Here is a 25690-nt window from a genome sequence, read left to right as displayed (position 1 = left end):
CGCGTGCAGGCGGGTTCCCGGAGTTTGTTCTCTCTCTTCGCCCGGTTTTGTCGCCCTCTCCGAACTAATACAGGCACATTCCTTATAATCAGTGTATTGGTGACATGCGATACGGTTGGCAGCTCTGGGTGTCAAACTCCGTACTGCAGTTTCGTTGTCATTGCTCGTCGCAGCTGCGAGATATTTACAAATTTTGGCCAAATCTCGGCTCAATATGTTTGCCGATTGATCCTGACTGTCACCGACCTGTACTTCGAGAACATCGCACGGCTAACGAACATCGCATCGGTATGGCGGTTCGTCACGTTCGCTGGGCGTTCGACCTGGCCAGCTGGCGGCCAACGCTGACGGATCTGCTGCTGGCGACAGCCTGTATTCAGCCGGAGGAGAAGCTACGGCTGGCAAAGTTTGTGTTTCGCGATGACTTTAACGCATCGTTGATTGGGCGGCTGCTGTTGAGGCGGTTCGTGCACGTAGCGACGGGGCTGGAGTACGACAAGATCGAGTTCGATCGGGATGTGAAGGGGAAGCCGTTCCTGAAGAATCAGGGGTACGAGGTTGAGTTTAATGTATCTCATCAGGGAAGGTATTCGGTGCTTGCTGGATTGGTAGTGGAGAAGGATTGTGCGGCGAAGCCGACGATCGGGGTGGATGTCATGAAGATCGAGTACGGAGGAGGGAAGCCGCTGGGCGAGTTCTTCAGACTGATGAATCGGAACTTTTCTGAGGATGAATGGGTGTACATAAAGGGTCAATGCGAGGAGCAGGAACAGCTGGAAGCGTTCATGAGGAACTGGTGCTTGAAGGAGAGCTACGTCAAGAACGTGGGTGTTGGGATAACCGTTGATCTGCGGAAGGTCAGCTTCGCGATCGGAAGCAAGGAACTGCACACGAAGCGGGTGGTCTGTGATAGCAAGTTGAGGCTGAACGATGAACTGTTGCAGGACTGGCGCTTCGAGGAATCTCTCATCGATAAAGATCACTGCGTAGCTGTTGCACTGGAAAACATTCCTGCTGGAGAAGACCTAACGGGCAACTTCTTTGAGACTGTCAGCTTCGCTGAACTGGTGGAGGGCCATAAGCCACTTTTGGCGATCGATGAAAACTACTGCGAAGATATTATCAATAAGGAGTACAAGAAGATGAAATAAAGCTATTTACTTGTTGGTTGGGGGTTTTACATGTTCAAGTCTGCGTTTGTTCTATTCCCAACGATGACAATTATCGACTAAACAAGACAATTTTGGCGAGTCTCGGGTATTCGGTTACTCTCGCCAAACCGCAAACAAGGATTAACGGCTGGATGTCACGACACGTCGTCGTCTTTATTGGGGCCACAACTCCAGGAGGTCGAGACACTTGCCACAACTGCAAACAGCCAACGCTCTAACCGAAGAAGCTTTGTTTGATCCATACTCAAATTACCTGTCCTGTCTGCTCGACCCAAATCGTTGTTGGTTGGTGCGGAAGCGTACTTTCGACAGGTGTAACATTTCTGAGATGGAGTGAGGAGCGGTTTTCGCGGATCCGCTGCACCGCCCCGGAACTTTTTATCAAATTACGCTAAAAGCCTCGGGGGCGGTGCACTTTGGGCGTTAATTTCCTGACCTCACGCGACGTCGTCGGGTCGGAAGCGTGCCGAAATCGAACCGGTCTTTTCCGCACAATTAGAGCACCGATTGTGCGCCAGCGATATACGGTACTGCGTCATTTTGACGGCGGAAGTTACGGGGTTATCTCCTGGGAATATCCCGGTGTTTGCTCACTTTGCCGCCACATATGGTGCGATTCGGTCGCGGTTGACAGTTTGCCGACTCAAGGAGGTATTAGACTACGGCAACAAAAAAACTCACACATTTTGACAGTCATTTTGAGTCGCAAACAAGTTGCGAGTTTGGCAAACTGTCAAACGCAAAAAACGTGTGAGTTTGTTTGTTTGATTGCGATAGTGTAATAGCTCCTTCAAGTGCCATAAAATTTGATCCGATTGGCGCCACCACTGCACCATCCTTCAATCAATAGTCATGGAACGATGAGATGGACGGGGTTGCCAAAAACAGAACGCGTGCAGACGAAAAGTCAGGTTGATGATGCGTGACGCCCGAAACACGGAACGTAAGGATAATGACTTTTTGGCTAGGTTATGTTTGTGCAGGTAGATCCGTTACAATATCGGCCGAATTTTACGGTTTTGTGTAGTCGATAAAAGGGTGGTGTCGGGTAATTATACGTGCCGTGTCTGGGTTGACGTTTTGTGAGGATTATAGTTCTTGTGAAACGTTTTTGAATATATTAATTTCCTGGTTGAAGCGAAGAGGGGACTCAACCGCTGACAGCGTGCATTTGTAATTAGGTTTCTAGAGCGTTATTTATCTGCTTGAATAGACACTTAATTTGGGACGATTAGTTGATTCCGGTTCCCGACAGGGGTGTCGAAGTTTTTTCCAGGGAGATTGTGTGGGATATCAAGATGAATCATTCTGAAGGTACATAACTGTCAAACTGTGACATAAAAAATGCTAAAAAAGATAAATCAAACCTCTGTTGAAACAAAATCAAAACTCCCTAATTCCCAAATTGTCAACAACCGGAAGAGAACAAAATCGTTACAAGAGGATGATGCTTGAGTTCGATACGTTCACGAGTGGATCTGAAGGACTTGATTTATACGTTGAGGCGCTTCGCGCCCTAGCTCTCGATCGGAAAACAATGTGTGACGGCTCCCGTGTAGGTTATTTTTCCCTCGTTTTGCCTCTATTTCCTCCAGTTGTCCAACTCTTGGGTTGTTTCCGTCGCGGGATTTATTATTATTACTTCATAAACGCTGTCTGTAAATACACTCGACTGAAGGAGAAAAAAAAGCTGCTAGGGATGGCAGTGAGAACAGGATAACGTTGTACGAGGGGTGCGTCATTGTTTCAGCCGGCAGGTGTTGCTCCGGGTTCTCCCCTCCTCGGATTTCTAATGAATTTATTACCGTTTGTTTAACCGCAATGTTTTCGCTACGGTTTGTTCAACTGCCTGCGTTCGGCTTCGTCCTGCGTGCACCACGTGCGTGCGTGCCATAATTATGGTGTGCTCAGCTGTCAGAATTCGCTATAACCGCAGGCGCCATTGTGCAAACTAACCTCGATGTCTTGATGTCAGCCCCGTGTGAGTCGGTTTGTTTGCCGAGCGTGTCTACACTCAAAAAACTATTCACCACAATGTTGCATGAAAATATATGTGATTATTTTCCATATAGCATTTCATGCAACATTGACGTGAACGCCCGGTGGCTGATTAACACCAGCAAGCCGAATCTTGCTGGCTGTTCACTGTCACATCATGTCAAGTATGCATGAATTTCCCGTGAGATTTGCCTGACGCTTCATGCAATATTAACAATAATTTATTGTGGATTCCACATGCCTATTTATTAGTTTTCAATGCGTTCGATGCTTCATTATTTCATAGAATAACAAAAAAAAGCTTAGTTTGCAGTCAGAAAGATGTTTAATTTTTATTATCACTTTCAATTCACAATTTTATAACCGGCACACTAATTATAAACACACAGTTTTCACGTTTTTCTCACACGCATATCTGCTTCTGCCACTCATTTCCGCTGAAGGTTTTCGGGGTGGTCTCGTTTAAATTGTCCTTCCAGACTCACTCCAACATCCGGTTACTTGACAGCCTTACTGAAAGCCTTTGTCCCCCGGCTTATGAAATCTTTCCTCTCGTTCACCTGAAAAAAGTTAAGAAACAAATTGTTAATAACTTTTGAGCCCACTTTTAAGAACCTTTCAAACTTACCATCAAAACACGGCAACTTCAGCAGCACGAAGAATCGATTTGAATTTATTAATAAATCTTACTTCAATTTATCCAGCAAAAAAAAGGCCACTGATTTCTTCCAAGTCCGTTCGGCTAAAGAACCAAAAATCAACTGAAATGAAATTGGCTAAGTCCCGGTAACCGAGCTCAACAAAATTTGCAGACCGGAATTTCATGCAACCTCAACCAATTTTTCACCACAATTTTGCATGAAAAGGTGTATGGATTTTTTCCATACCAGTTTACATGCGGATGTTGCGTGATAATCATGCAAACCAAAACTCAGCTGACTGCAAGCCACGCCTCCAAATTTTCAGGCATGAATTTCACGTGTTATTTAGTTGTGTGAGTGTAAGCTGCGTGAAAATCAAGCAGAGTTGACATGAATGCAATACGAAAGTTGCATGACTCATGTAAAATGTTGATTTGGTGCAAAAATTGGCTGCCACCGGAATTTTCATGCAACTTTGTGGTGAAAGGTTTTTTGAGTGTAATAAGTTTGTTTCTTCCCGACGGTGACCAAATATAAAGCCGGCAGTGCCTGGACCGCCCAGCAGTCCGACTTTGAGCAGCAGCTCATCATCGATCTGGGCACGGTCCGGAACGTGACCCGAATCGAAATCCAGGGCCGTCCGCACAGTAACGAGTACGTCACCGAGTTCAGTATCAGCTACGGCTTCAACGGGCTGGACTACATCGACTATAAAGAACCGGGAGGCAACACTAAGGTAACGGCGCGGCAGCTTCCGGTTCCCGGCTCAACCAACTCGCGAATGAACCAACGCTGCGAACACTCACAGATGCTTCCACAAATCTCACCCTTCTTTCTCATCATGTACATACAATACGAAACATAACAAAGTCACTTTGGTATCCGGTGATTCGTCTTTTCTCTGCTCTCTGATTTGCATAACAAACGCCCTCCGGTATTCACTCTTTTTCATGAAGTTGCACATGGTGATGGTTTTATAGCAATGGTGACAGTTTTACTATAGTTTGCTTACACACTATTTTTAGCTCTTAAGTTAGTTATATAATACATCATAGACTTTACGAATTGGCCAAACCACTAACTAATTAAAATTCAACTCTTCCCCCTCCTCCATTATGGCACACTCTGGATTGGAAACGTCAAACAAACGCCTTAAAACAAAACGTCGATACAAAAATCGATCGTGCGATGACACACTTGACACCCCTACACACTAATCCCAACAACAACAACAATAAAACCCGCATAACCTCAAACAATACTAACCCCATAAAAAAGCACGGTCCGCGTGGACACCGGTCGAGAACACGTACTTCCACTTCCTCACGGTGGACCTCGGGGGGCGGAAGATGGTGCGCAAGATTGCGACCGCCGGCCGGGCCACCACCAATGAGTGCGTCACCGAGTACATTGTGCAGTACTCGGACGACGGCGAAATTTGGAAGTCCTTCACGGATAGTGGCGGCGAGGAACAGGTAAACTACTACTACCCGCTACTGCTGCGTTTGTGTCTGTTTGTCTGTGTTTTGTGTCTTTTTTTTCAGGAAAATATTGGGCAATAGTTGAAAGATTCTCCTCGAAAATCGGAAATATTGTTTTATTTGACTAAAATTAAATTAAAATTATTTAACAAATACTTCATCTTACGTTTACTGTGCAAATAAAAAAACTCGCTGAAGATATTTGAAAACTATCACTTGTGATTTATTTTAAAAAATCGAGTGAAAAAAACAAGATTATGTTTTTTAAGGTACATTAACGCTTTACTAGATTGTGCCAAAGGACTTGTTCTTGATAAGTCATGAAAAATTTATTTTTTGTATGATTTTTATATTTTTTAAAATTTTATCTTAATGTGTAATTTTAATCGCATTCATTCAAACTGGCCACAGTTAGTAAGAAATTTAAAGTTGTGGGGCATGAATTCATTTTACTCAAGGAGGTATTAGACTATGGCAAGCAAACCAACAAACGAACGTCAGCCTGCCTACATTTAGCTTTGTTTGCTAGTTTGCTGCAAATAAGTTTGCGAGTTTGTCAAACTGTCAAACACAAAAAAGTGTTTGTTCGTTTTTTCTTAGTCTAATGCCTCCTTTACGTTTTAAAACTAAACTCTGATACAAAAATAATGTTTCTTAACAAAAAAATCAATCTTTATTGAAATTTTAAAGATGGTTTTCTTGTTTGTTCATATTTGAATAGAAATGAATCCTTAAATTGAACCCTTTTCAAATAATCGAGATGATTTCAGGTATTTTGATATATTTTTATTAAAAAGTTGGGAATATTTTAGATAGGTTGAAAATAATTTTTTGTTCATTATATTTTTAAGAAGTTTTTTTCTGAACTGAGCTTACAGTTATCATCAACTATGCTGAATACAACTGATTGATAAGAAAGTCTCTTCACAAGATACAATTTTTCGAAGAGTTAAAAACCATTTATGCCCAAATATGGCAGGTATGGACAATTGTATGATGCGAAATTCTCATCTTGGCCATAGAAATGTTTGAAGTTAAAATGTTAAAAGTTTGAGTCAAATAAAACAAATGTTCCAAGTAATCCGATTTTCGAGAGAATTTTTTTATACGTTTTGAACTTAGTTGGATATGTGTTATATGTTGCAGGATTATTAAACTGTGACTAATCACAGCACCCCCTTAAGGCTGTTTCAAAAACACCCAAAAGGCAAAAACATAAAATTTCGTTTATTTGTCTAGTCCAAAAATTATCCATAAAAAATAAGTGGCAAAAATTATGAAAAAAGGAAAATATATTGCAGAAAAAAAACAATATATATTACAATACAGTACAGACTCGATTATCTGAAGTTCGGTTATCCGAAGGACTTCGGATAATCGAATAACGATTTTTTTTCTTTTTTTCATTTTCTTGTTTTAATATCAAATTCGATTTCTGCGACCCCATTTTATTAAAATTGTAATAGTTGATTGCCTATTGAATAACAAAATTATTTTTTAATGTTTCGTCCACGCCATACTGGCCGCCATCTTGAATTAAAAAAAACTCTAAATCACTTTAGCGTCGTTTAGAGGTCATACTGATCGACAATCAAAAATAAGACAACAAAAACATTTTTTTTTCCTGATTCTAAGTGTAATTTTTCCAAGGATAATCGAGTGTGGACTCTATGTTATTTTTTGCCCCTAATTTTTTTGAACAAGAAGGGGAAAAAGAAGGGAAAAACTCAATAAGAGATTTGTAAAGACCAAATTTTGTTTTGATGAAAATAAAATGAAAATATTATCAGCCTTGTCATTTCATGAAGACGCATGGTCCTTCATACTCGAGATCAAAATAGTTTAACAACTGTAACTAACAAGCATGCGTAAACGTAGAAATTTTAAACGTAAAATAATATTTAGTTATTTTAGTGAAGCATCCCTCGTGGTCAGTTCCCCCCTGACATCCAGTAGGTTCATTGCGTTGTGTTGTCCCAACAGGAAGTCCAAATATTATTCCTAAAGGTCATAACGAAAACTAACCGATCACTGTCTTAATCCCAATTTATTACCAAAGCTCTTCAAAGGCAACAAGGACGGCGACTCGATACGCCACAACGCGTTCGAAGTGCCAATCATCGCCCAGTGGATTCGGATCAATCCGACCCGCTGGCAGAACCGCATCTCGCTGCGAACCGAACTCTACGGATGTGGTTATGGTAAGCAAAGCGGAGTTTGACGATCGTTTGCAGAAGTATTTAAGCGATTGCTCTTTTTTCTGTCTAGAATCCGACAACATCTACCTCAACGGAACCAGTCTGATTCGATACGATCTGCTGCGCGATCCGATCGCGGCCACTCGCGAAACCATTCGGTTCCGGTTCAAGACGGCCGTGGCGAACGGAGTGCTGCTGTACTCGCGCGGAACTCAGGGAGACTTTTTCGCGCTCCAGATCAAGGACAACCGGATGATCTTGAACTTGAACCTGGGACTGCACGAGATGACGTCGCTGTCGGTGGGCAGTCTGCTGGACGACAACATCTGGCACGATGTGGTCATCAGTCGCAACAGGAGGGACATTATGTTCAGCGTCGATCGGGTGATCGTGGAGAAGCGGATCAAGGGAGTGTTTGACAAGCTGAATTTGAATCGAGCGGTGAGAACGGGTTGAAATGTTGAGTAATAACCTGGACTAATGATTTGCTTTCAGTTCTACGTCGGCGGAGTTCCCAACATGCAAGAGGGGTTGATCGTGCAGCAGAACTTTACCGGTTGTATCGAGAATCTGTACTTTAACGCGTCCAACTTTATCCGCGAGATGAAGGAAGCATTCTACGAGGGCGAGCACCTGCGGTACACCAAGGTGAACGTCAACTACAACTGTCCGGAGCCACCGATCAGTCCGGTGACGTTCCTGACGCGAGGATCGCACGCTCGGCTAAAGGGTTACAACGGAGTGAAGCAGATGAACGTGAGCTTCTCGTTCCGAACGTACGAGGACAAGGGTCTGATGCTGCACCATGACTTCTCGAAGGGTTTCGTGCGGGTGTATTTGGAGGATGGCAAGGTTAAGGTGGAACTTAAGACGGAGAACGAGGAAAGTGCGCCGTCGACGATCCTGGACAACTACGACGAGCAGTTCAACGATGGAAACTGGCACTCGTTGAGCTTGGCGCTCAAGAAGAACAGCCTGATCCTGAGCATTGACGAGCGGCCGATGATCACCTCAAAGTAAGTTGAGTTTATGGGAATTAGTGGCTTTTGGGGGTTTTCGGTAGATCAAGTAACAGCACAGGGCATGCGAACAAACTCAAACCAATTTCACTCAATCGTAGGCATGATCCAAATTCGGGTGATTCAGGGATCGAAAGGTAACGCACCTGACTAAACCAAGTTTGAACCGAGTGTGTAGGCTAAAATTGAACTGCTTTCTCGAATCTAATTTAGAGTGGCTCTTAACCCAAGTTTTGGATGCTTTTCGCGATCGTTCTCAGATGAGTTCTAACCGAGTTCTGTTACTTTTCAGACTGCTGGACATCTACACGACCGAGTTGTACTACATTGGCGGTGGCAAGACCAAGGACGGCTTTGTGGGATGCATGCGGACCATCATAATCGACGGTAACATCCGGTTGCCGTCGGATTGGAAGGACGAGGACTACTGCTGCAAGGGGGAGATGTTGTTCGATGCTTGCCACATGATCGACCGGTGTAATCCGAATCCGTGCAAGCACAGTGGAGTATGCCGGCAGAACTCGATGGAGTTCCACTGCGATTGTGCTGGAACTGGGTACGCTGGAGCCGTTTGCCATACTTCGTTGAATCCGCTGTCTTGTCAGGCCTACAAGAACGTCAATACGGTGCAGTCGAGGACGATGATCAACATCGATGTGGACGGAAGCGGTCCGTTGGCACCGTTCCCGGTAACGTGCGAGTTCTACTCGGATGGTCGCGTAATCACGGTGTTGAGTCACAGTTCAGAACATACCACGAGGGTGGATGGATTCTCCGAGGCTGGATCCTTCGAGCAGAACATTATCTACGAAGCCGATCTACCTCAGATCGAAGCTCTGCTAAACCGTTCTCAGTCCTGCTGGCAGCGGCTGAACTACGCTTGTCGATCTTCCAGATTGTTCAACTCACCGTCAGACCCGGAGAACTTCCGACCGTACTCGTGGTGGGTCTCGCGTCACAATCAACCCATGGATTACTGGGCGGGTGCCCTGCCGGGATCGAGAAAGTGCGAGTGTGGTATTCTGGGAACCTGCGTAGATCCGACCAAGTGGTGTAACTGCGATTCCAACAGTTTGGAGTGGCAAGAGGATGGTGGCGAGATCCGAGAGAAGGAGTACTTGCCGGTGAAGGCGTTACGATTTGGTGATACCGGAACTCCAGCTGACGAGAAACTGGGAAGATACACGCTGGGTGCGCTCAAGTGCGAGGGTGACGATCTGTTCAACAACGTGGTCACATTCCGTATTAAGGACGCTACGATCAATCTGCCACCGTTCGATATGGGTCATTCCGGTGATATCTACTTCGAGTTCAAGACTACCATCGAAGATGCGGTCATTCTGCACGCCAAGGGACCTACGGATTTCATCAAGTTGATCATCGTCGGTGGAATGAAGCTGCTGTTTGAGTATCAAGCTGGTACTGGAACGCAAAAGGTTTATGTAGAAACGGCGTACAAACTCAACGACGACAACTGGCATTCGGTGAGCGTTGAGCGAAACCGCAAGGAAGCTCGACTGGTCGTGGACGGATCGATCCGCGCTGAAGTTCGAGAACCTCCAGGCCCCGTTCGTGCCCTGTCGCTGACCTCGGAACTTGTAGTAGGAGCCAGCTTCGACTACCGCGATGGATTCGTCGGCTGTATCCGCGCTCTACTGCTGAACGGAGAACAGATCGATCTGCGATCGTACGCACAGCGCCGTCTCTACGGAGTCTCAACAGGATGTGTCGGTCGATGCGAGTCCAACCCGTGCCTGAACAACGGTACCTGTACCGAGCGGTACGACAACTTCCACTGCGATTGCCGCTGGAGCGCGTTCAAGGGACCGATCTGTGCTGATGGTGGGTGTTTCTTTGAACTTTAAACTTGGATAAGTCTTTCTAACGCGCTTGTATTTCAGAAATCGGCGTCAACATGCGCTCCAGTTCGATCATCAAGTACGACTTCCAGGGTGCGTTCCGATCGACGCTGCACGAGAGGATCCGAGTTGGTTTCACCACCACCATCCCGAAGGGCTTCCTGTTGGGCTTTTTCTCCAGCGTTTCGAAGGAATACCTCACGCTGATGATCTCCAACTCGGGACATTTGCGGGTGGTGTTCGATTTTGGCTTCGAGCGGCAGGAGTTGATCTATCCGGACAAGAACTTTGGGCTGGGACAGTTCCACGATGTGAGGTTCTCGCGAAAGAACGGAGGTTCGGTGGCGGTGATAGAGGTGGACGATTATCCGCCCAAGGAGTATCACTTTGACATCAAGGACTCGGCGGACGCGCAGTTTAACAATATTGAGTTTATGTACATCGGCAAGAACGAATCCATGAAGGATGGTTTCATCGGGTGCATTTCGAGGGTGGAGTTTGACGACATCTACCCGTTGAAGTTTATGTTCCAGGAGAACCCGCCACCGAATGTGAAATCGTTGGGAAGTGAGTACAATCTCTTTAAAGTATTTGATTCAGAAAGCATCTCAAATTCGAATGTTATTTCAGCCCCTCTGACGGAAGATTTCTGCGGCGTGGAGCCGGTGACGCATCCGCCGATCGAGGTTGAGACCCGACCTCCGCCGGATGTTGATGAGGAAAAGCTGCGCGATGCGTACGGTCCGGATACTGCCATTCTCGGAAGTAAGTAGAAGCTTTGTTTATCTTACCTTGAATTTGATGCCGTGGTCACAAAGTGTTCTGAGTTCCACCACTGACGATCATCAACCTTCCAACCGATCACTGACAGAAGTTCTGTGTTTGTCGTATAGGTTACTGCTCTGAACTACGACGTTGGTTCCGAGGGTTTCCTTTCGTTTGTTCACAGGAATCACTTCCTAACTTTTGTTTATTTATTTTTCGGATGATGTTCGAAACGCGTCTTTTCGTGTCGGAACATAAACACTATTTAGAAGACTGATTTATTTCTCTCTCAATCACACGTTTAGCAAATTACCTACCCGTGTTTTGACACAAATTAATTGTGACCTCTACTTTTACAATCCCTACAATATAACACGTTTTCAAATGACCAATTCAATAATCAAATCTAAATAAATTTCTAACTGCAAAGTTGACAAACAACTGAAAAAGTGACGTTTCTACATAGACAACATTCAAGGCTGTATATCATAGGTACTCGCGATCTTGCTTTGCATTAGTGTGAGTGCATGACTCCGTGCCACTAAAACCAAAACAATAACAAACGAACAATGGACCGTGCCAGGAAAACCAAAACATAAACAATGTCAGTGTCAGTGGAGTGAGAGAGTCAGAGATAACGATTTTGACAACCGTTATACTACACACTCAATCGCGAGTACCTTAGGTAGAAAGCCATGGACAACATTGCTGTCATCAGATAACACTGATATAAATCAGCACGCATTTCTCTTGCCGTTCAACTGTGCAAATCTAACCATTGCCATCCCATTTCCAGGTGTCCTTGCCGTGCTCGTTCTGCTGCTGATCCTAATGGGCATCCTGATCGGGCGGTACATGAACCGCCACAAGGGCGAGTACCTGACGCAGGAGGACAAGGGCGCGGACGCGGCGCTCGATCCGGACGATGCGGTGGTGCAGTCCACGACGGGCCACCAGGTGACCAAGCGAAAAGAGTGGTTCATTTAAGTTTGCGCGTGTTTTCAAGAGCAAGCAGACAAGCAGCAGCTGTAAATAATGTGTTCAGGACACGTGCGCACGTGCGTGGACTTCTTCCGGTTTTTCTTGAGTTCAATTTTTGGGTTTTTGAATTTTGGAACGTTTAGTTTTTCTTTTACCTCTGTGCATCCTTGTAAAGAGCAGCGTCTTTCACATCACACTTGAAGCAGCAATTAATAGACTAATCGACAGGCCTTGGTCAACTTTTGACCATACATTTATTACAAAACGGAACACATGACTTTACCGGAAAAGCATTTAAAAGCATTTTCGAAAGCCACACTGCTGAGCCAATTGAGAACGAGTAGAGGGAGTTAAAAAGAACGGAATTCAGTTTTATTGTTTTCTTTCGAAGAGATATAGAGTTATTTTATTGATTTGACCCGTCCATTATCGTACTTTTAGTTACTTTTTTACCGACTTTTCGAATATCTTAGTTAGCATTTAAGAACTTGTATTAGTTAAAGTGTATAACATTCGTTCTCCGCGAGGAACGCAAATTATGACGATCGCCGAAAGTAACCATTTTAAGAAGTTAAAATCTATCCTAGCTTTAGCGCTCGGTTAATATTCAGAATCTCGTTCATTTTTAAAAACAAATTTTGTAGCCATTGAAAGTAGTAGCGAGGTAGCGAGGCAGAATGAATCTTTCTCCATTATTAGAATCTCTAACAAATTCTGCAAATTTCCACACACACACAAAAAGAGGTGACAAGCGAAAAAGGCAAGTTTACATCCGAAAGGCAAGCAATGTAAATAGTTTTTGAAATACAGATAAGATAACTGAAGGAAAAGGTTGTCATCATTTGAAGTGAATGGAAAGAAAGTCCCTGCTTGATTCAGTTCCTTGATGTTTTATTCAACTTTATGTCTGTCAGTTAACAAAAAAAAACTTAGAATAATGTAATGGTGGGTACTGTCATTGTGGTAGCTACTGCGAAAGCTACGTTATCATGATTTGTTTTTAATGGATGTCGTCTTGTCAACTGGTATATAACTTAGCATTCGTTTTTTTCTTTTTTCGCATCCTGGATTTAACAACAATTCTATAAAACCTATCAACATACATTATATTATATAAGTCAATTCGTATTCATGCGCGCGCTCGTTCTCTTGAAGCAGCGTCATGATTTTTTTTTCTTTCATTTTATCGTCCTATTTTGGTTGTTATAATGCTTTGAACGTCATCGATCCATCGAGAGCGATAGTATCATTGTTGGCGTTCTAAAATTTATTTATCTAATTCTAATTTTTATTTTTTAGAATTTTTGAAAAAGTTAAATTAACGTGAAGTAAACTTTTCTCATTAGTAAAAACAAAATTGTGGAAAAATAGAACGCAAACATAACTCCTGATATCTACAAAAAATCAATTAAAAACGGATTGCCGAACTGTGAAGGTGTTGAGATTAAAATTCCTTGCGATGCTTCTGATAATTTTTCGTAATTCCAAACGAAGCGAAATTTTATATAAATTTTCAGTTTATTAGAGCTTGTTTCGAAAAAAATCTAAAATTTTCACAAAAAAACTGAATTTGTTTCCGAAACTGCTCGATTTTTTATCATTTGTAACATGGATATCTAACGAAGAGAAATTTTGAACGCATTTCACAAGGCTAAGGTTTTTTTTGGTGAAATACTAAAATTTTCACAAAATACGTAAAAGGGATATTTTGAATGCATTTCCAAATTATTGCAGTGTTTTTGCAAAAAAATCAAATTTCACAAGTTAGTATATTTTTCGAAAACTCTAAAATTATTGCAATATGCAAAAAAATCGCAAAAGCGTTATCAAACCAAACAAAATTTTGCATGTATTTTCAATTAATTCAATTTTTTGTAAAATACTCTTATTTTCACAAAATACCGTATTTTTAAAAATCCGTATTTTTCATCAAAAATTGTTTTTTTTTAAGAAAGCGATATTTTGTCAAAATTTGAGTATTCTACAAACAAAACTCTATTAAAGTGAAAATTGATGCAAAATTTCACTTCTTTTGATATCCATATTGTAAATTATGAAAATTCGAATAGTTTTGAAACAACACGTGTTTTTTTTTGTCAAAAAATGAGCATAACACAGTATCGCCTCGTTTGAAACCCATTTAGCAAATTATTAAAATCTATTAAAAATGCGATATTTAGTGAAGATTTGAGAATTTTATATAAAAAATAAATAAAGTGAAAATGCATATAAAAATTCAAGTCATGGAAACCGCATAAAAATTACAAAGTATTGCGAAAATGCATACAAAATTTCGCTTCGTTGGATACCCATTTTGTGGTACTTTTTGCATTTTACAAAAAAAAAAAAAGAAAACTCTCATAAAATGGAAATGCATACAAAATTTCGCTTCGATTGATTTCCATGTTGCAAATTATGAAAATTTGAGTTCTTTTAGAAATAATACGGTATTTTGTGAAAATTTTAGCATTATACAAAAATTCAAATAATTTTTAAATGCATACAAAATTACGCTGCAAAGTAAGTATTTTTTTAAAAATACGGTATTTTGTTTTTTTTTTTAGTATTTATGCTTTGAAACTGATTATATTATTACTAAAATTGAAAATTCAGCATGATTTTGCTGGATATCGAAATAACGATAACGATAGAAATTTCATTATCAAACCTCGATAATTTTATCGTTAACAACCTTGCGGTATTCAGTAATTTCGGAATCACCTTGCGGTACAGTCATCCCACATATTCGGAACACCCACAAATTCGAAACACTTTTGTGATAATTTGTCAATAACATGGCAAATGCAGCTTTTCTGTTGACCCTACTATTTTTAGGACCTTTATTTAAACATTCTCTTGCTATTTCACTAGTAAAAGTAGTACTTTTTGAACAAAAAACCTAATTTCAAGACTATTTTATCCAGAGCAGCAAAACACTGCATCCAAATTGCCTGTTCCATAATTGTGGGATGTTATTGTGCCTCCCGCAATTGTGGAACACCTGAAGTTAACTGCTATTTTTACAAAAAATGTTATCAGACCATTCATAAAACATAACTTTGCGGGTTTTCGTTGGTTTCAGTGCATGAAGTCATTATTTTGTAAAAATTATATACTCACGGAGAGAACCAAAGTTTGTTTAAACCCGTAAGAAAAAAGTGTTCCGATTTTGTGGATTTCAAGGGTCAAAGTTTTTCTTCAAAAACCTGCTATAAAAGTTAAAATTTGCCCTTGTTGTATAGAGCATTCGAAAGATCGCAAAAAAAGCTTTCAATTGAAGGTAAAAGCGAATCATTAAGTTCAATTATCGATTTGCTATGATGTTTTGAACATTGGCCGATCTGTTAACTATTCCGAACATGAGGGATGACTGTATCTCACAAGAGAGAAAAAAGAGGTTTGCTCTGATTCGATATATTCTCTCAGTGATGTGTCAATAAAGTGACGTGGAAAAATTAAATTATTAGAAAATCTATGGGTTCACTACTTGTTTAGTTTTATATAATGTTTGGAAAGGTATACCAGTGATCCAGTGATGGAAATACTTTTCCAACGAACTCTATCAAAGCTTATGAGCACAAAAGTGTGAGTTACTTTTTTAGGCCGGATTTCGATTCGATTTTTTTGTGAAAATGTTGTCCGAATCTATCATGCAACCCATCGTTAGATGAGTAATCAAAAGAACTTTTCGATAAGCCAATAAGATAAGATCTGACAAACCAATCAAATGTTATATTTTCTTAAGTGTTGACATAAACACTTTTTTCAGGTCAAATATTTTTATAGCTCAAAAAACCAAATTTGCGTTCTTTTTTTCTTCTTGAGTCAATTCGGTTAAACATGCATGGACAAAAATATGAGATTTTTATGTAAAATCTTAAGCCGGCAAATTTTCTCCAAAACTACAAAACGATCCGAGTTGAACCCTGGAAAATTATTAGCATTAAGGACGACGAAGACATTTTTGAAATGAATTACAGTCCTAATTCAATTATCCTCGGAAAAATTTCAGTTAGTTCAACTCGAATCTCGCCCTAGTTGTTCATTGATGATTTTTTTTGTAGTTCTCAAATTAAGGCATAAATGTTAGGGGGACCACAGACCACTCAAGTAAACATATTTGCACTAACACTATCACAATCGATGTCTCTAGCGAACAAACAAGCATTAGTTTTAGTTATATCCACTGCGTTGGCGCATCCCTTAGCGGTTTTATTAAATGTTAATTACCTTTTATTGTCTCTACTTCGCTAGATGAATGTGTTGTAAGTTTTGTGTGTTTCTAGGGAAGATCCACCACGACGACGTCGACGGCAAGAGCTACTAGTAAAAGTTAAAAGTCGATATACTGCTTGGAAAAGTACTTAACTGTTGTATTGTTTTGATAAAAAGTCGTTGAAAAGTTATTGGCAACCATATATGCAACCTAAGTCTTCTACAGATTTTCCGCTCTACACGATTGTTTTTTGATAACTAGCGCTTAAAATCACCGTTAAATAGACTTTGAGTTTTGCTAAGTTTTTAAACTACTGATACAGGAGAGCTACCGACGGAAATAAATAGTCTTGCGTGACGGGTGATATGAACAATTAAGGATAAGTGGCTGATTTTCCTGTTCGATTTCGTTTTTCTTGGGCCTTTCAATAAGGAGCAGTTCTTTGTCCACTAACGTGTTGCTGATAAGTAGAATTTAGGGGATATGTTTTTGGCTACTACAATGATTTGGGTTTACATACGATTTTTGTCATCTGATATTTATAGATAATATTCTACTGCAGCTGTGAGCGTTTCATGGCAGACATTTTTTCCTTCTATTTGGAGCGTTGAATTGGAAGTTTACTATTTGCTTCTTCAATTTCAAGAAAACACTAAACGAGAAAAATACTTTGCGTGTTTCAAAGAACACAAATTGATGTTGCTGTAAAAAAATCTTTTTTTGTGGTTCATAAAAACTGCAGTTTTGGTAGACTTTTTTGCTTTCCCTCAAACCGCACGCGGGAAGAACGTTTTGTGGGCTATTCCTCTAAAACGAAAAATTCCAACTATTGTATATTTACTTATACTTTGCACTCTCATACACGCCCTATTCATTCGTTCGTCTAGCAACACTTGCATTATTCTACATTTTACGGTGTGTTTTAGTTTTTTTTTATGGAAGAATTCGGGATAGCACGTATTTTTGTAATATAAATGTATTGTGGAGTAGTCTTTTGGCCATCTTAAAGCATGGCTTTTAACACGATTGTTCTATTACATACTACTTTTTAAGGATAGCGATTCGTTTTCTACAGAAACGAGCAAATGGTGAATAATACTGCGACCGTGAAGAACATCAGGACCACGTCCCGCCGGAGGTTCCGATCCCGGTAGAAGGGCCGCGTGCTGAAGCTCTCCTTCCGCGTTTGCCGCAGCAGCCACAGCGGCAGCACCAGATGCATCACGTCCGGAATCATGAAGCCGAGATCGCGGACCACCTTGAGAAAAAAAGAAAGAGACAAATCACCATGCGTCTCCACCAAAAAAATCAAGCAATCAAAACTCACCTGATGGGGATAGCCCTCGCCCCGGAACACGTTTGATATGAACTGGTCCACCCCGCTGGCCAGGATGTGCAGGATCGCGATGCCAACGATGGCGAGCGTTTTCCGCGAGGTCACCACGTTGTCCACGCTGGCCAGGTGCAGCACAAAGCTGGTTGATATGAGCTCTGTGATCTGGTTGGGAATCAGAATAAATTTTTGTCCAATTTTATCATTACCCAATTTAAACTCACCGTGAAGAACAGCTGATGGTTCCACTGGTTGTAGTACTCGTCGTTGTAGTAGTTGAGGTACGCCCACCAGGCGTAATAGTGCGAAAAGATCGACAGCAGGAACAGCACGATCATCGTGTACCGGACGCGACCCTGCAGCAACAGCTGGGTCAGATACTTGGTACACTCGTACAGCGATATCACCCCCACCACGATCAGCAGCCACATCTTCATCGTGTTTTGGGTTGCGTTGAAGTACATGTGCTTGTAGGACGCAATGCCCGACTCATAAGTTCCTGAAAACAAAAGACCAGAATAGTTGTAGACCATGCGTCTCCACCAAGTTGTTATGTCGGAATACCTTTGAACACCGTGTCCCAGCACGAGCAGGAGCAAAACCGTTTGTCCACGTAGCGGGAGTAGTTCTGCCAGAAGTACCACAGCACGGCGATGTGGGCTGGCGGGATCAGCGCAGGGCCGAGGCTTCCGCAGGCCCCGGGCAGCCACCGCAGGATGTCCATCATCATCATGGTGACGGTTTGGGGTGAATTCTGAAAGATAGGAATAGTTTTCAGCATTTATGTCTATGAACAGTATAAAAAAGAAGTTGCAATTTATACACTGGGTGCTGAATAGTGGTTCGTAAAACGGCCTCAATTTTGAACTGTCAAAGTGGAACCAATTTACTGTTCACCAAAAGTAGAGAGTATTGTGATCAATCATTAAAAAATGTTTTTTTTTCTGGAATGAAAAATTTGTGACTTTTGAAAACCTGGGGTTGAAGTCAAAAACCCTTAAGAAAGTTGAAGGGGAAAAAACCTTAAAAAGTTGAATGAGAGATCGTATTTTTTATAATTATGAATGGAAGTTTTTTATGGAGTCGAATTACACTCTCGCCGCAGTTCTTCGTCACCCGTAGGAAAAAAATCTTTTCTAACCGATCGAAACGCGACAATTTTCCAGCAAAAATGTCAAAAACTAAACTAGACGAAATAAAACACATACTACTGATTATAAAACAGCTCATTTACCAGCAAGAAAAAAGTCATGCTTGTGCTTGAACATCCTCCTACTTTGTAGATGTAAACAAAGTGGGATCATTCAAAAATCACGTTACGCATTCTCTCTATTCATCACCCAGTTATACATTTGAAAAAAATAAATAAATAAATAATATAAATGAACTATGAAAACTAAGTTTCAATGTCCATAATACAACAGGAATAATATGCCTGTACAATTTTATTTTTAATTGAGAATTTGCAAATAGATTTTTATGCGTTTTTTTCTATCAATAAAAACTTTAATATTATAAAAATCTAGCACGGTTACATTTTCACATGATAAGGTCTGTGAAACAGTGATTTTTTGCGATTTCGCGAAAAACACGTAATCCGTGAAATTTGATTTATACCGTAAAATAACGCGAAATTCGATCTACATAAAATTTGGTTAAATAACAATGAACAGTTGCATATAAAAAACGCGAAGAAAAAAAAATGAATATTATGGGTATAATTAATGTTTATTATGCAATTTTATTGAAACTATAAGGCATGTTCACGGAGAGACCGTGCCCAGAAATTTTAACAATTAAAATTGTTGATTTTACTTTCGTAAATTTTAACAAAAACGTACTTGTCACTGCCAATTTTCAGTTAAATTAACCAAAATTTAGTATTAATTTAATAACCTGTTTGTTGAAAATGCTAAAGGCTAAAAGCTAACAGATTTCCCGAACTCGAATGAACGTGCTCGACTGTTAGCTTTGGTTTTAGGAAAATCAAAAATTTTGTTGGTTGAATATAATTTACATTTGGTTGATTATTTAAAAGATGAACTTGGGTTTGTTTACGTCTGTCATTTGAAGTCAGGATTCGAACGAGAGCGGTCGATTTGTTGAGTTTGTGTTGTTAATTATGAAGTGAGAGGATGTGAATGGTGAAAATTACACTATTTAGCTAATGTTGAAGTGGTAAATCAAAGTGTTGCAACTGGGGAGCTGGAATTGGTGAGTAGGTTTGTTGATGATTTCTTTGCAGGTGATAAACTATGAAGAGCAAGAGGACAGCCTTCGCCATGAGGACCTCCAATGCGAGTGAGTTGAACACGTTATAAGAATGTTTGATGGAAAGAGAGGGCAGTAGAAGAGAGATGCGGGCCAACTCTTCACGGATAGAGCAGCCCGGGCAAATTTAACAAAATGTTGGTTAATCCAAGTAAGTATGGGTTTATTTTTGCACAATAATTTATCTAATGTGATTCTTATTAGAAAACTGAATCATTAAAAAGCTTCGTGCTTACGACGGATAAAATCTTATTGAACCATTATTTTTTTTCAGAATCATCAATTATTCAATACATAGAAATGTCATGTGTACACAACATAAACAACATAAAAAATAGAGATGAAGAAAAAAATATAAAAAAAATAAAAATATATAAAATATATAAATAAAGATAATTATTATCTTAAAAGTATTGTTGCAATACGACTGCTCAATAAACTGGTAAGTTAAACTCATAATATTTTGTTCAGGAATCGGAGTACGTTGAATAAATTGAATCAAATGCAGTGAAAGTGTGTTGCCAAAATTATTTTTTTTAAATAATGCAAGCTTGGTAAGTAGCATTATTGATAAAAATTTTTTTTTTTTTTTTGAAATTAAATATGTCTTTATTGAACATTCTTATAATAATTACATTTCTTTTACATGATAAGTGGTATGGCCTAATGCTCTTCATCTTTGTTGTATTTTTCGTTTTATTATTAACTGATCACATTTATTTATTTGCTTCAAATTGTTTTACATTATTGCATTGAATTGAATACATTTGGGTAAAAAGAAAAAAAATCACTTTAACAGCTAATCCTAACCTATAACTAAAAAAATAAATCCATTGAAATATTCAAAATCACTAGAACGAGTAAACTACGAACTGTATTTTAAGATGAATGCTCCAAGAGTTCTTACTTGTTCCTGGCGAGTTTTGCACCCACGCAGAGTTGTTGTCATCTCGATGAAAATGTTCAGAAGTTCTTGTGGTGAAAACAGATCACTACTGCCTTCACCCGTTGATGTTGGTTGGTTTTCCCTCGGTTGCTGACTGAAGCCTGGAGGTGTTGTATGCTCTGCAACTCTTTGCCGCTGATTCAACGGCAATGGCTGCAGATTTGGAACCACTCGAGCAGATCCCGCTACAGGTGACGCCAAAGCAGGAAAATCCACGTCCGTGTATGCTGGTGGTGTTTTGCGACGATTTGGTTGGTGCCTCGTCGTCGCTTGCTGCCGAATTTTCACAAACTCAGCTCGTTTTGGGCAGCTTCGATTCTTGGTAGAATGGTCGCCGCCGCAATTGAAGCATTTCGCTTCGATGTTCTCGTTGATTGTTTCGCAAGCTTGTGTTTTGTGCTCACCTCCGCAGGTTGCACAACGACTCTTGATGAAACAGTTCCTTCCACCATGTCCAAACTGCAAGCAGTTCGAACATTGCGTCACGTCACGGTGCACTGGACGATAACGTTCCCAAGTCACGATGATGTTGAAAATTGCCCGAACTGCTTTCAGCTCAGACGGCGTTGTCGATCCTCTCTCGAGATGAACCAGGTACAGTTGATCACGATACTTGATGTCCTTGTTGTGTCTCGTCATCTTGAAGACTTCGATCACGTTCAATTTAAGAGTTTTGAGCTCTTCTTTCAGCACACTCACATCCATGTCGTACAGACCTCGGAGGACCTGTTTCATGGGGCGTTTACCTGGATCGTCATGGCTGTAGTATTCAATCTTGGTGTTGTTCAGGAAATCCCGAACGTAGTTGTAATCCTTTCTGGTAGGTAGCAGAATTTTGAGTCCATCAGCACACAAGCGAATGGAAGCTCGTAAAGCACCAGATTTGATAAACCCGGTCAGCCACTTTCGCACCGAATCCGATGACGATGTTTTCACAAAAATGGGTGGCAACTTTTCCCGTCGTTCAAATTCTTCCTTCTCGCTCACGTCCACAGGGAGGGTAGCGAACTGGTTTCCAGACAATTTTTGAGCGTCCTTGCTCAAACTGCCTGGCTTTGCAGGTAGCGCTTCGGCATTCTTTAGCTTCTTCAAATCTGCCGATCCTGCTGGTGAGGACCGCCTCTTTTTCTTGCCCTGAGGCATTTTTGCACTTTTAAGCACTTTTCAGGAGCTAAAATCCAGGAGTACCTCACTGAATGATGGTCCACAAACGAATCTAGCATTATTGATATTTCTTCTTTCCTCAATATAATTTTATTTATTTACGTTCCTTTTTTTCAGTTTATAGCTGAAATTAAGAATTTTGTATTAAATTACTAATACATTTCATATGTCTATTTGCAGCAAAATGTTCACTTTAATGAAAATTCTGTGTCCAACCACAAGAAAAATAACTAAACCTGAGACCATTGTAGATGATGATGACTTATCGGATGATTTCACAGTGAAGGTAAGTGGATACAACACTTAATTTTATACAACATAATAAAAATATAAGCTTAAAACTTGGTGAAAATTTTGCTCGATTTCTATTTTTCAGGAATTCATGTTAAATTAAACATCTTTTTTAAATATGTTTAACAAAATTTGTAATATGCTTTTTCATTATTTTTAGTTCAATGCAACGTAATTTTTAAAAACATTAATCAAACTTTACATGTTTTATAACAACAGTTAAAAAAAAGTTTTGTTTTGATGCTTTTTAACAGTAACTTAACAACTTCATGCAAAAAAAAAACAAATTAGTACAAAACGTTAAAATTTCAGGCAGAATAAATGTTAAATTAAAAACACTCAGCATTAATTTGTGAGGCATTATTACAAAATTTACTGCAAATTCAATAAAAATATTGCTAACAACAGCTAATTATTGACTACATGTACGAATATTTTTCTGTATTCAAGTAAGACAATAGTTAAAATATAGCTAGAAATTCGGCCCAGCCTATATCGTTAGATAATTGAAGAAAATATATATCAACACTTACATAAATTATGTCTAATTAAGAAATGTTTTGTTATAAAACACTAATAATTTGCTGCATGCAAAAATATTTCGGTTGATACAACGAAAAAAAATTGTTGAAAAATAGTTGAAAAACATTTCCCAGCCAGTTTTTAACAGAATATTCCACAATATTTCAGCTGAAAACAAGAAATTTTTAGTTAATTTTCTGAAAAAAATATTCTAGCAGTCGACTGCTAGAATTTTTTTCGGCCATTTAACCAACAAAAATGGCAATTCCAAGTATTTTTTTAGTTAATTTTAATTACCGGTGGTCAGCAATTTCGGGTTAACAAAATCAACAATCGATTGTTGAAAAAAAGCTGTGTAAAAAATTAACCCATACTTTTAGTTAAATTAACCAAGATTTTCTTAGATTTGCCCCGGCCGGTCTCTCCGTGTTGTAATATTTGTTTGAACATTTTGAAATTTTTAATACTTTTCTGGAAATAATAGTACCAAATGTTGCTAAAACTGCTAAAACAGTGATTCCACGTCAAACCAGCAGGATCCAGATCAATAGTGCTCCGATTTGAAATTTGGCATGGGAGTTCCTTGGCCAAAATAATTCGACCCGATTTTTTTTGTTTGGCGATTAGTGTGTTCCTTACGAAATAGGGTTACAAAAGAAAAGTGATTAGTTGGGCTTTTAATGAAAAATACCAAGACATAAAACAAAGCTGAATACACTTACAGATCAAATGAAAATATTGTTTGCTGATTGTAATATGTAATATCTTCTATGATTTTTTTTGGTAAATATCCATCAACAGGATTCTGAGATATGATTTTTTGAAAATAAAGTGCCGTGCGATGAAACGGTAAACATCAACTTTTTTCACTAAAACTGCGATAAATTGAAAATTAGAGTGATGGCCTAAACTTTTTTGGATACAAAAAGTTGCGTATTGGTTCAGCCGTTCCGGAGGTATAATTTGTGGTTTTTTTGCGAAAATCGTTAAAAACGCAATTTTTTGGAGCACCTCATTTCGGATAACTTCACCCTAATCGCCAAACAAAAAAAAAACTGCTCTAATTATTTTGGTCAACGAACTCCCATGCCAATTTTAGCCAAATCGGAGCACTTTTGATCTGGATCCTGAGGTTTGACGTGGAATCGCTGACAAATGATATTTTGTCTTAAAATTTAAAAAAAACTTCAATTTTATTTTTTGTGGCAATAACGAAAATAGAAAAAAAAAATTTCCCTTATTTACTAATTCTTCTTAGTTTTTTTTGGTAAATTTGACGTGTGGAATGTGCTGCGTTTTGGAGATATTTAAAAGCAATATTTTGATAATTTAATTATTAAAATCTCAGTAAAATCAGGACAGCTTAACCTTCGGGCAGTCGCATGTTTTGGCCATTTTACAAGTGTCGTTACAAAGTGTGTACAAATTACACGTACGTGACTGTCGGTGGGTTTATCGCAAATCCAACTGACGAGTTTTTTTTTTAAATAAATTTCATACAATTTAACTTATTTAATTTTTGTGTCGAAGTTAATATTTTGAACCTTAAACTATTTCTGATTTTTAACGGTTGCGTTCCTGTACAGAAATGTTCTGAAATATCTTTTCTTGCATATAAATATTTCAAGCAGATTTTAGAGTGCCATGAAATTGCTGTGAAAATTTAATGTTTTGTAAATAATTAGCCGCGAATTTTTTTTGCCTTGTCCCATGGGGTTTTTATTTTAAGAAAAACTGATTCATGGTTTTGTTAAAAAATTTATTAATGGTTTTGGAGAAAACAAATAAGGCCGTTGCAAATATTTTTTGAAGTTTATGTCCCTCGGCTCTGACCAAAGCCGAGGGGGGGCAAAATAATAAAAAAAATATAAAAATTGAAATTACAAGCCTAGGTTTCAACATTTGGATGAAAAAAGTGCATTTTACATGCGTATAGTTGCTTTCCAATCATTAGTTTTGAAAATATCGAGGTATTGACGTATTTTTTTTTTCGCAAAGAAAAAACTTTTTGTGGGACTGTACATTGGCATTTCATGAAAATTTAAAATGTTTTTAAAGGAGTTCAAACATGCTAAATATGATTATAAACGCGGAAAAATGCATTTTAACTGGTTTTCAGTTGATTAAACTTTAATTTTCATTAAAATTTTGAAGTTTTTCGAAAAAATATGTTTTTGCCCCCTGATTATTCAGGCCAACTTTGAAGGGGGGGGCGACATAAACTTTGAAAAATATTTGCAACGGCCTAAAGTGTTTGAAAAATAATCGGATTAAATTGCATAAATTAAAAAAAAATCGTTTTATTAAAATTATAATTCAACTTTCGAGTTCAAATATCGATATTTGCAAGCAAAAAGTATACCAAAATGCTTTATGCACTAATACAGTTATGGACAAAAATATGAGATTTTTCTTTGATTTGTTGTTTCAAAATAATAAAAAAATGTAATTCATCTCAAAGTGCCCTAACATACCAAAAAATCGTTATACTATGCATTTAAGTAGTTTACAATCAATAGATTCAATCGCACAAGTTTTGTTTTAGCGAAAATTAAAATTTTCAGAAATTACTTTTTTGCCCCATTTCTTTTGGGCGAATTTTTGAAGGGGGAGGATGAGAAAAACTTGAAATTAAATTTGCATTGGAATTAACATTTTTCTTAAATGTGAAAATTTTCGATAATTCTAAAAAATCGAATAACAAAGTCTAAAAAAGAAAATAGTAGGAAATTTTCTGATTTTTTTTTCAAAATGCACCCATGCTTTTTCTTCATGAAAAAATAAGATTGAAAAAATAACTATTTTTTAAACATCAATCTAAAATTTTATGTAA

The 25690-nt window shown here is 39.1% G+C and overlaps 3 protein-coding genes across 6 annotated transcripts in view; 2 read left to right on the top strand and 1 right to left on the bottom strand.

Moving 5' to 3' along the window:
* Nucleotides 1–12944, top strand: part of LOC120428816 (neurexin-4) — a 32483-nt gene extending 19539 nt beyond the window's left edge. Inside the window, exons 3-11 of one of the 4 annotated variants that reach the window (XM_039593920.2) lie at nt 5090–5286; nt 7352–7493; nt 7561–7931; nt 7986–8506; nt 8611–8646; nt 8802–10351; nt 10411–10935; nt 10999–11133; nt 11930–12944. In XM_039593920.2, coding sequence (XP_039449854.1) covers nt 5090–5286; nt 7352–7493; nt 7561–7931; nt 7986–8506; nt 8611–8646; nt 8802–10351; nt 10411–10935; nt 10999–11133; nt 11930–12120 — 3668 coding nt within the window. In that variant the 3' untranslated portion in view covers nt 12121–12944. Of the gene's footprint in view, nt 1–4350; nt 4548–5089; nt 5287–7351; nt 7494–7560; nt 7932–7985; nt 8507–8610; nt 8647–8801; nt 10352–10410; nt 10936–10998; nt 11134–11929 lie in introns of all 4 variants that reach the window. The other 3 variants (XM_039593919.2, XM_039593922.2, XM_039593921.2) reach the window with 3 other exon arrangements.
* Nucleotides 147–1189, top strand: LOC120428819 (L-aminoadipate-semialdehyde dehydrogenase-phosphopantetheinyl transferase). Its single transcript, XM_039593925.2, has one exon. The coding sequence runs from the start codon at nt 291–293 to the stop codon at nt 1149–1151; it is 861 nt and encodes a 286-aa protein (XP_039449859.1). The 5' UTR covers nt 147–290; the 3' UTR covers nt 1152–1189.
* A 4329-nt stretch (nt 12945–17273) lies between the features above and the next one.
* LOC120428821 (uncharacterized) overlaps nt 17274–25690 on the bottom strand; it is a 30748-nt gene continuing 22331 nt past the window's right edge. The window contains exons 2-5 of the mRNA XM_039593928.2: nt 18228–18417; nt 17888–18162; nt 17658–17828; nt 17274–17588 (exon numbers count right to left, since the gene is read on the bottom strand). Coding sequence (XP_039449862.1) covers nt 17400–17588; nt 17658–17828; nt 17888–18162; nt 18228–18396 — 804 coding nt within the window. The 5' untranslated portion in view covers nt 18397–18417 and the 3' untranslated portion in view covers nt 17274–17399. The remainder of the gene's footprint in view (nt 17589–17657; nt 17829–17887; nt 18163–18227; nt 18418–25690) is intronic.

The sequence above is a fragment of the Culex pipiens genome, chromosome 3 (assembly GCF_016801865.2).
Source record: "Culex pipiens pallens isolate TS chromosome 3, TS_CPP_V2, whole genome shotgun sequence".
Lineage (NCBI taxonomy): Eukaryota > Metazoa > Arthropoda > Insecta > Diptera > Culicidae > Culex > Culex pipiens.
The sequence above is the reverse complement of the archived record's forward strand: the minus strand, read 5'-3'. Positions and strand labels throughout refer to the sequence as shown.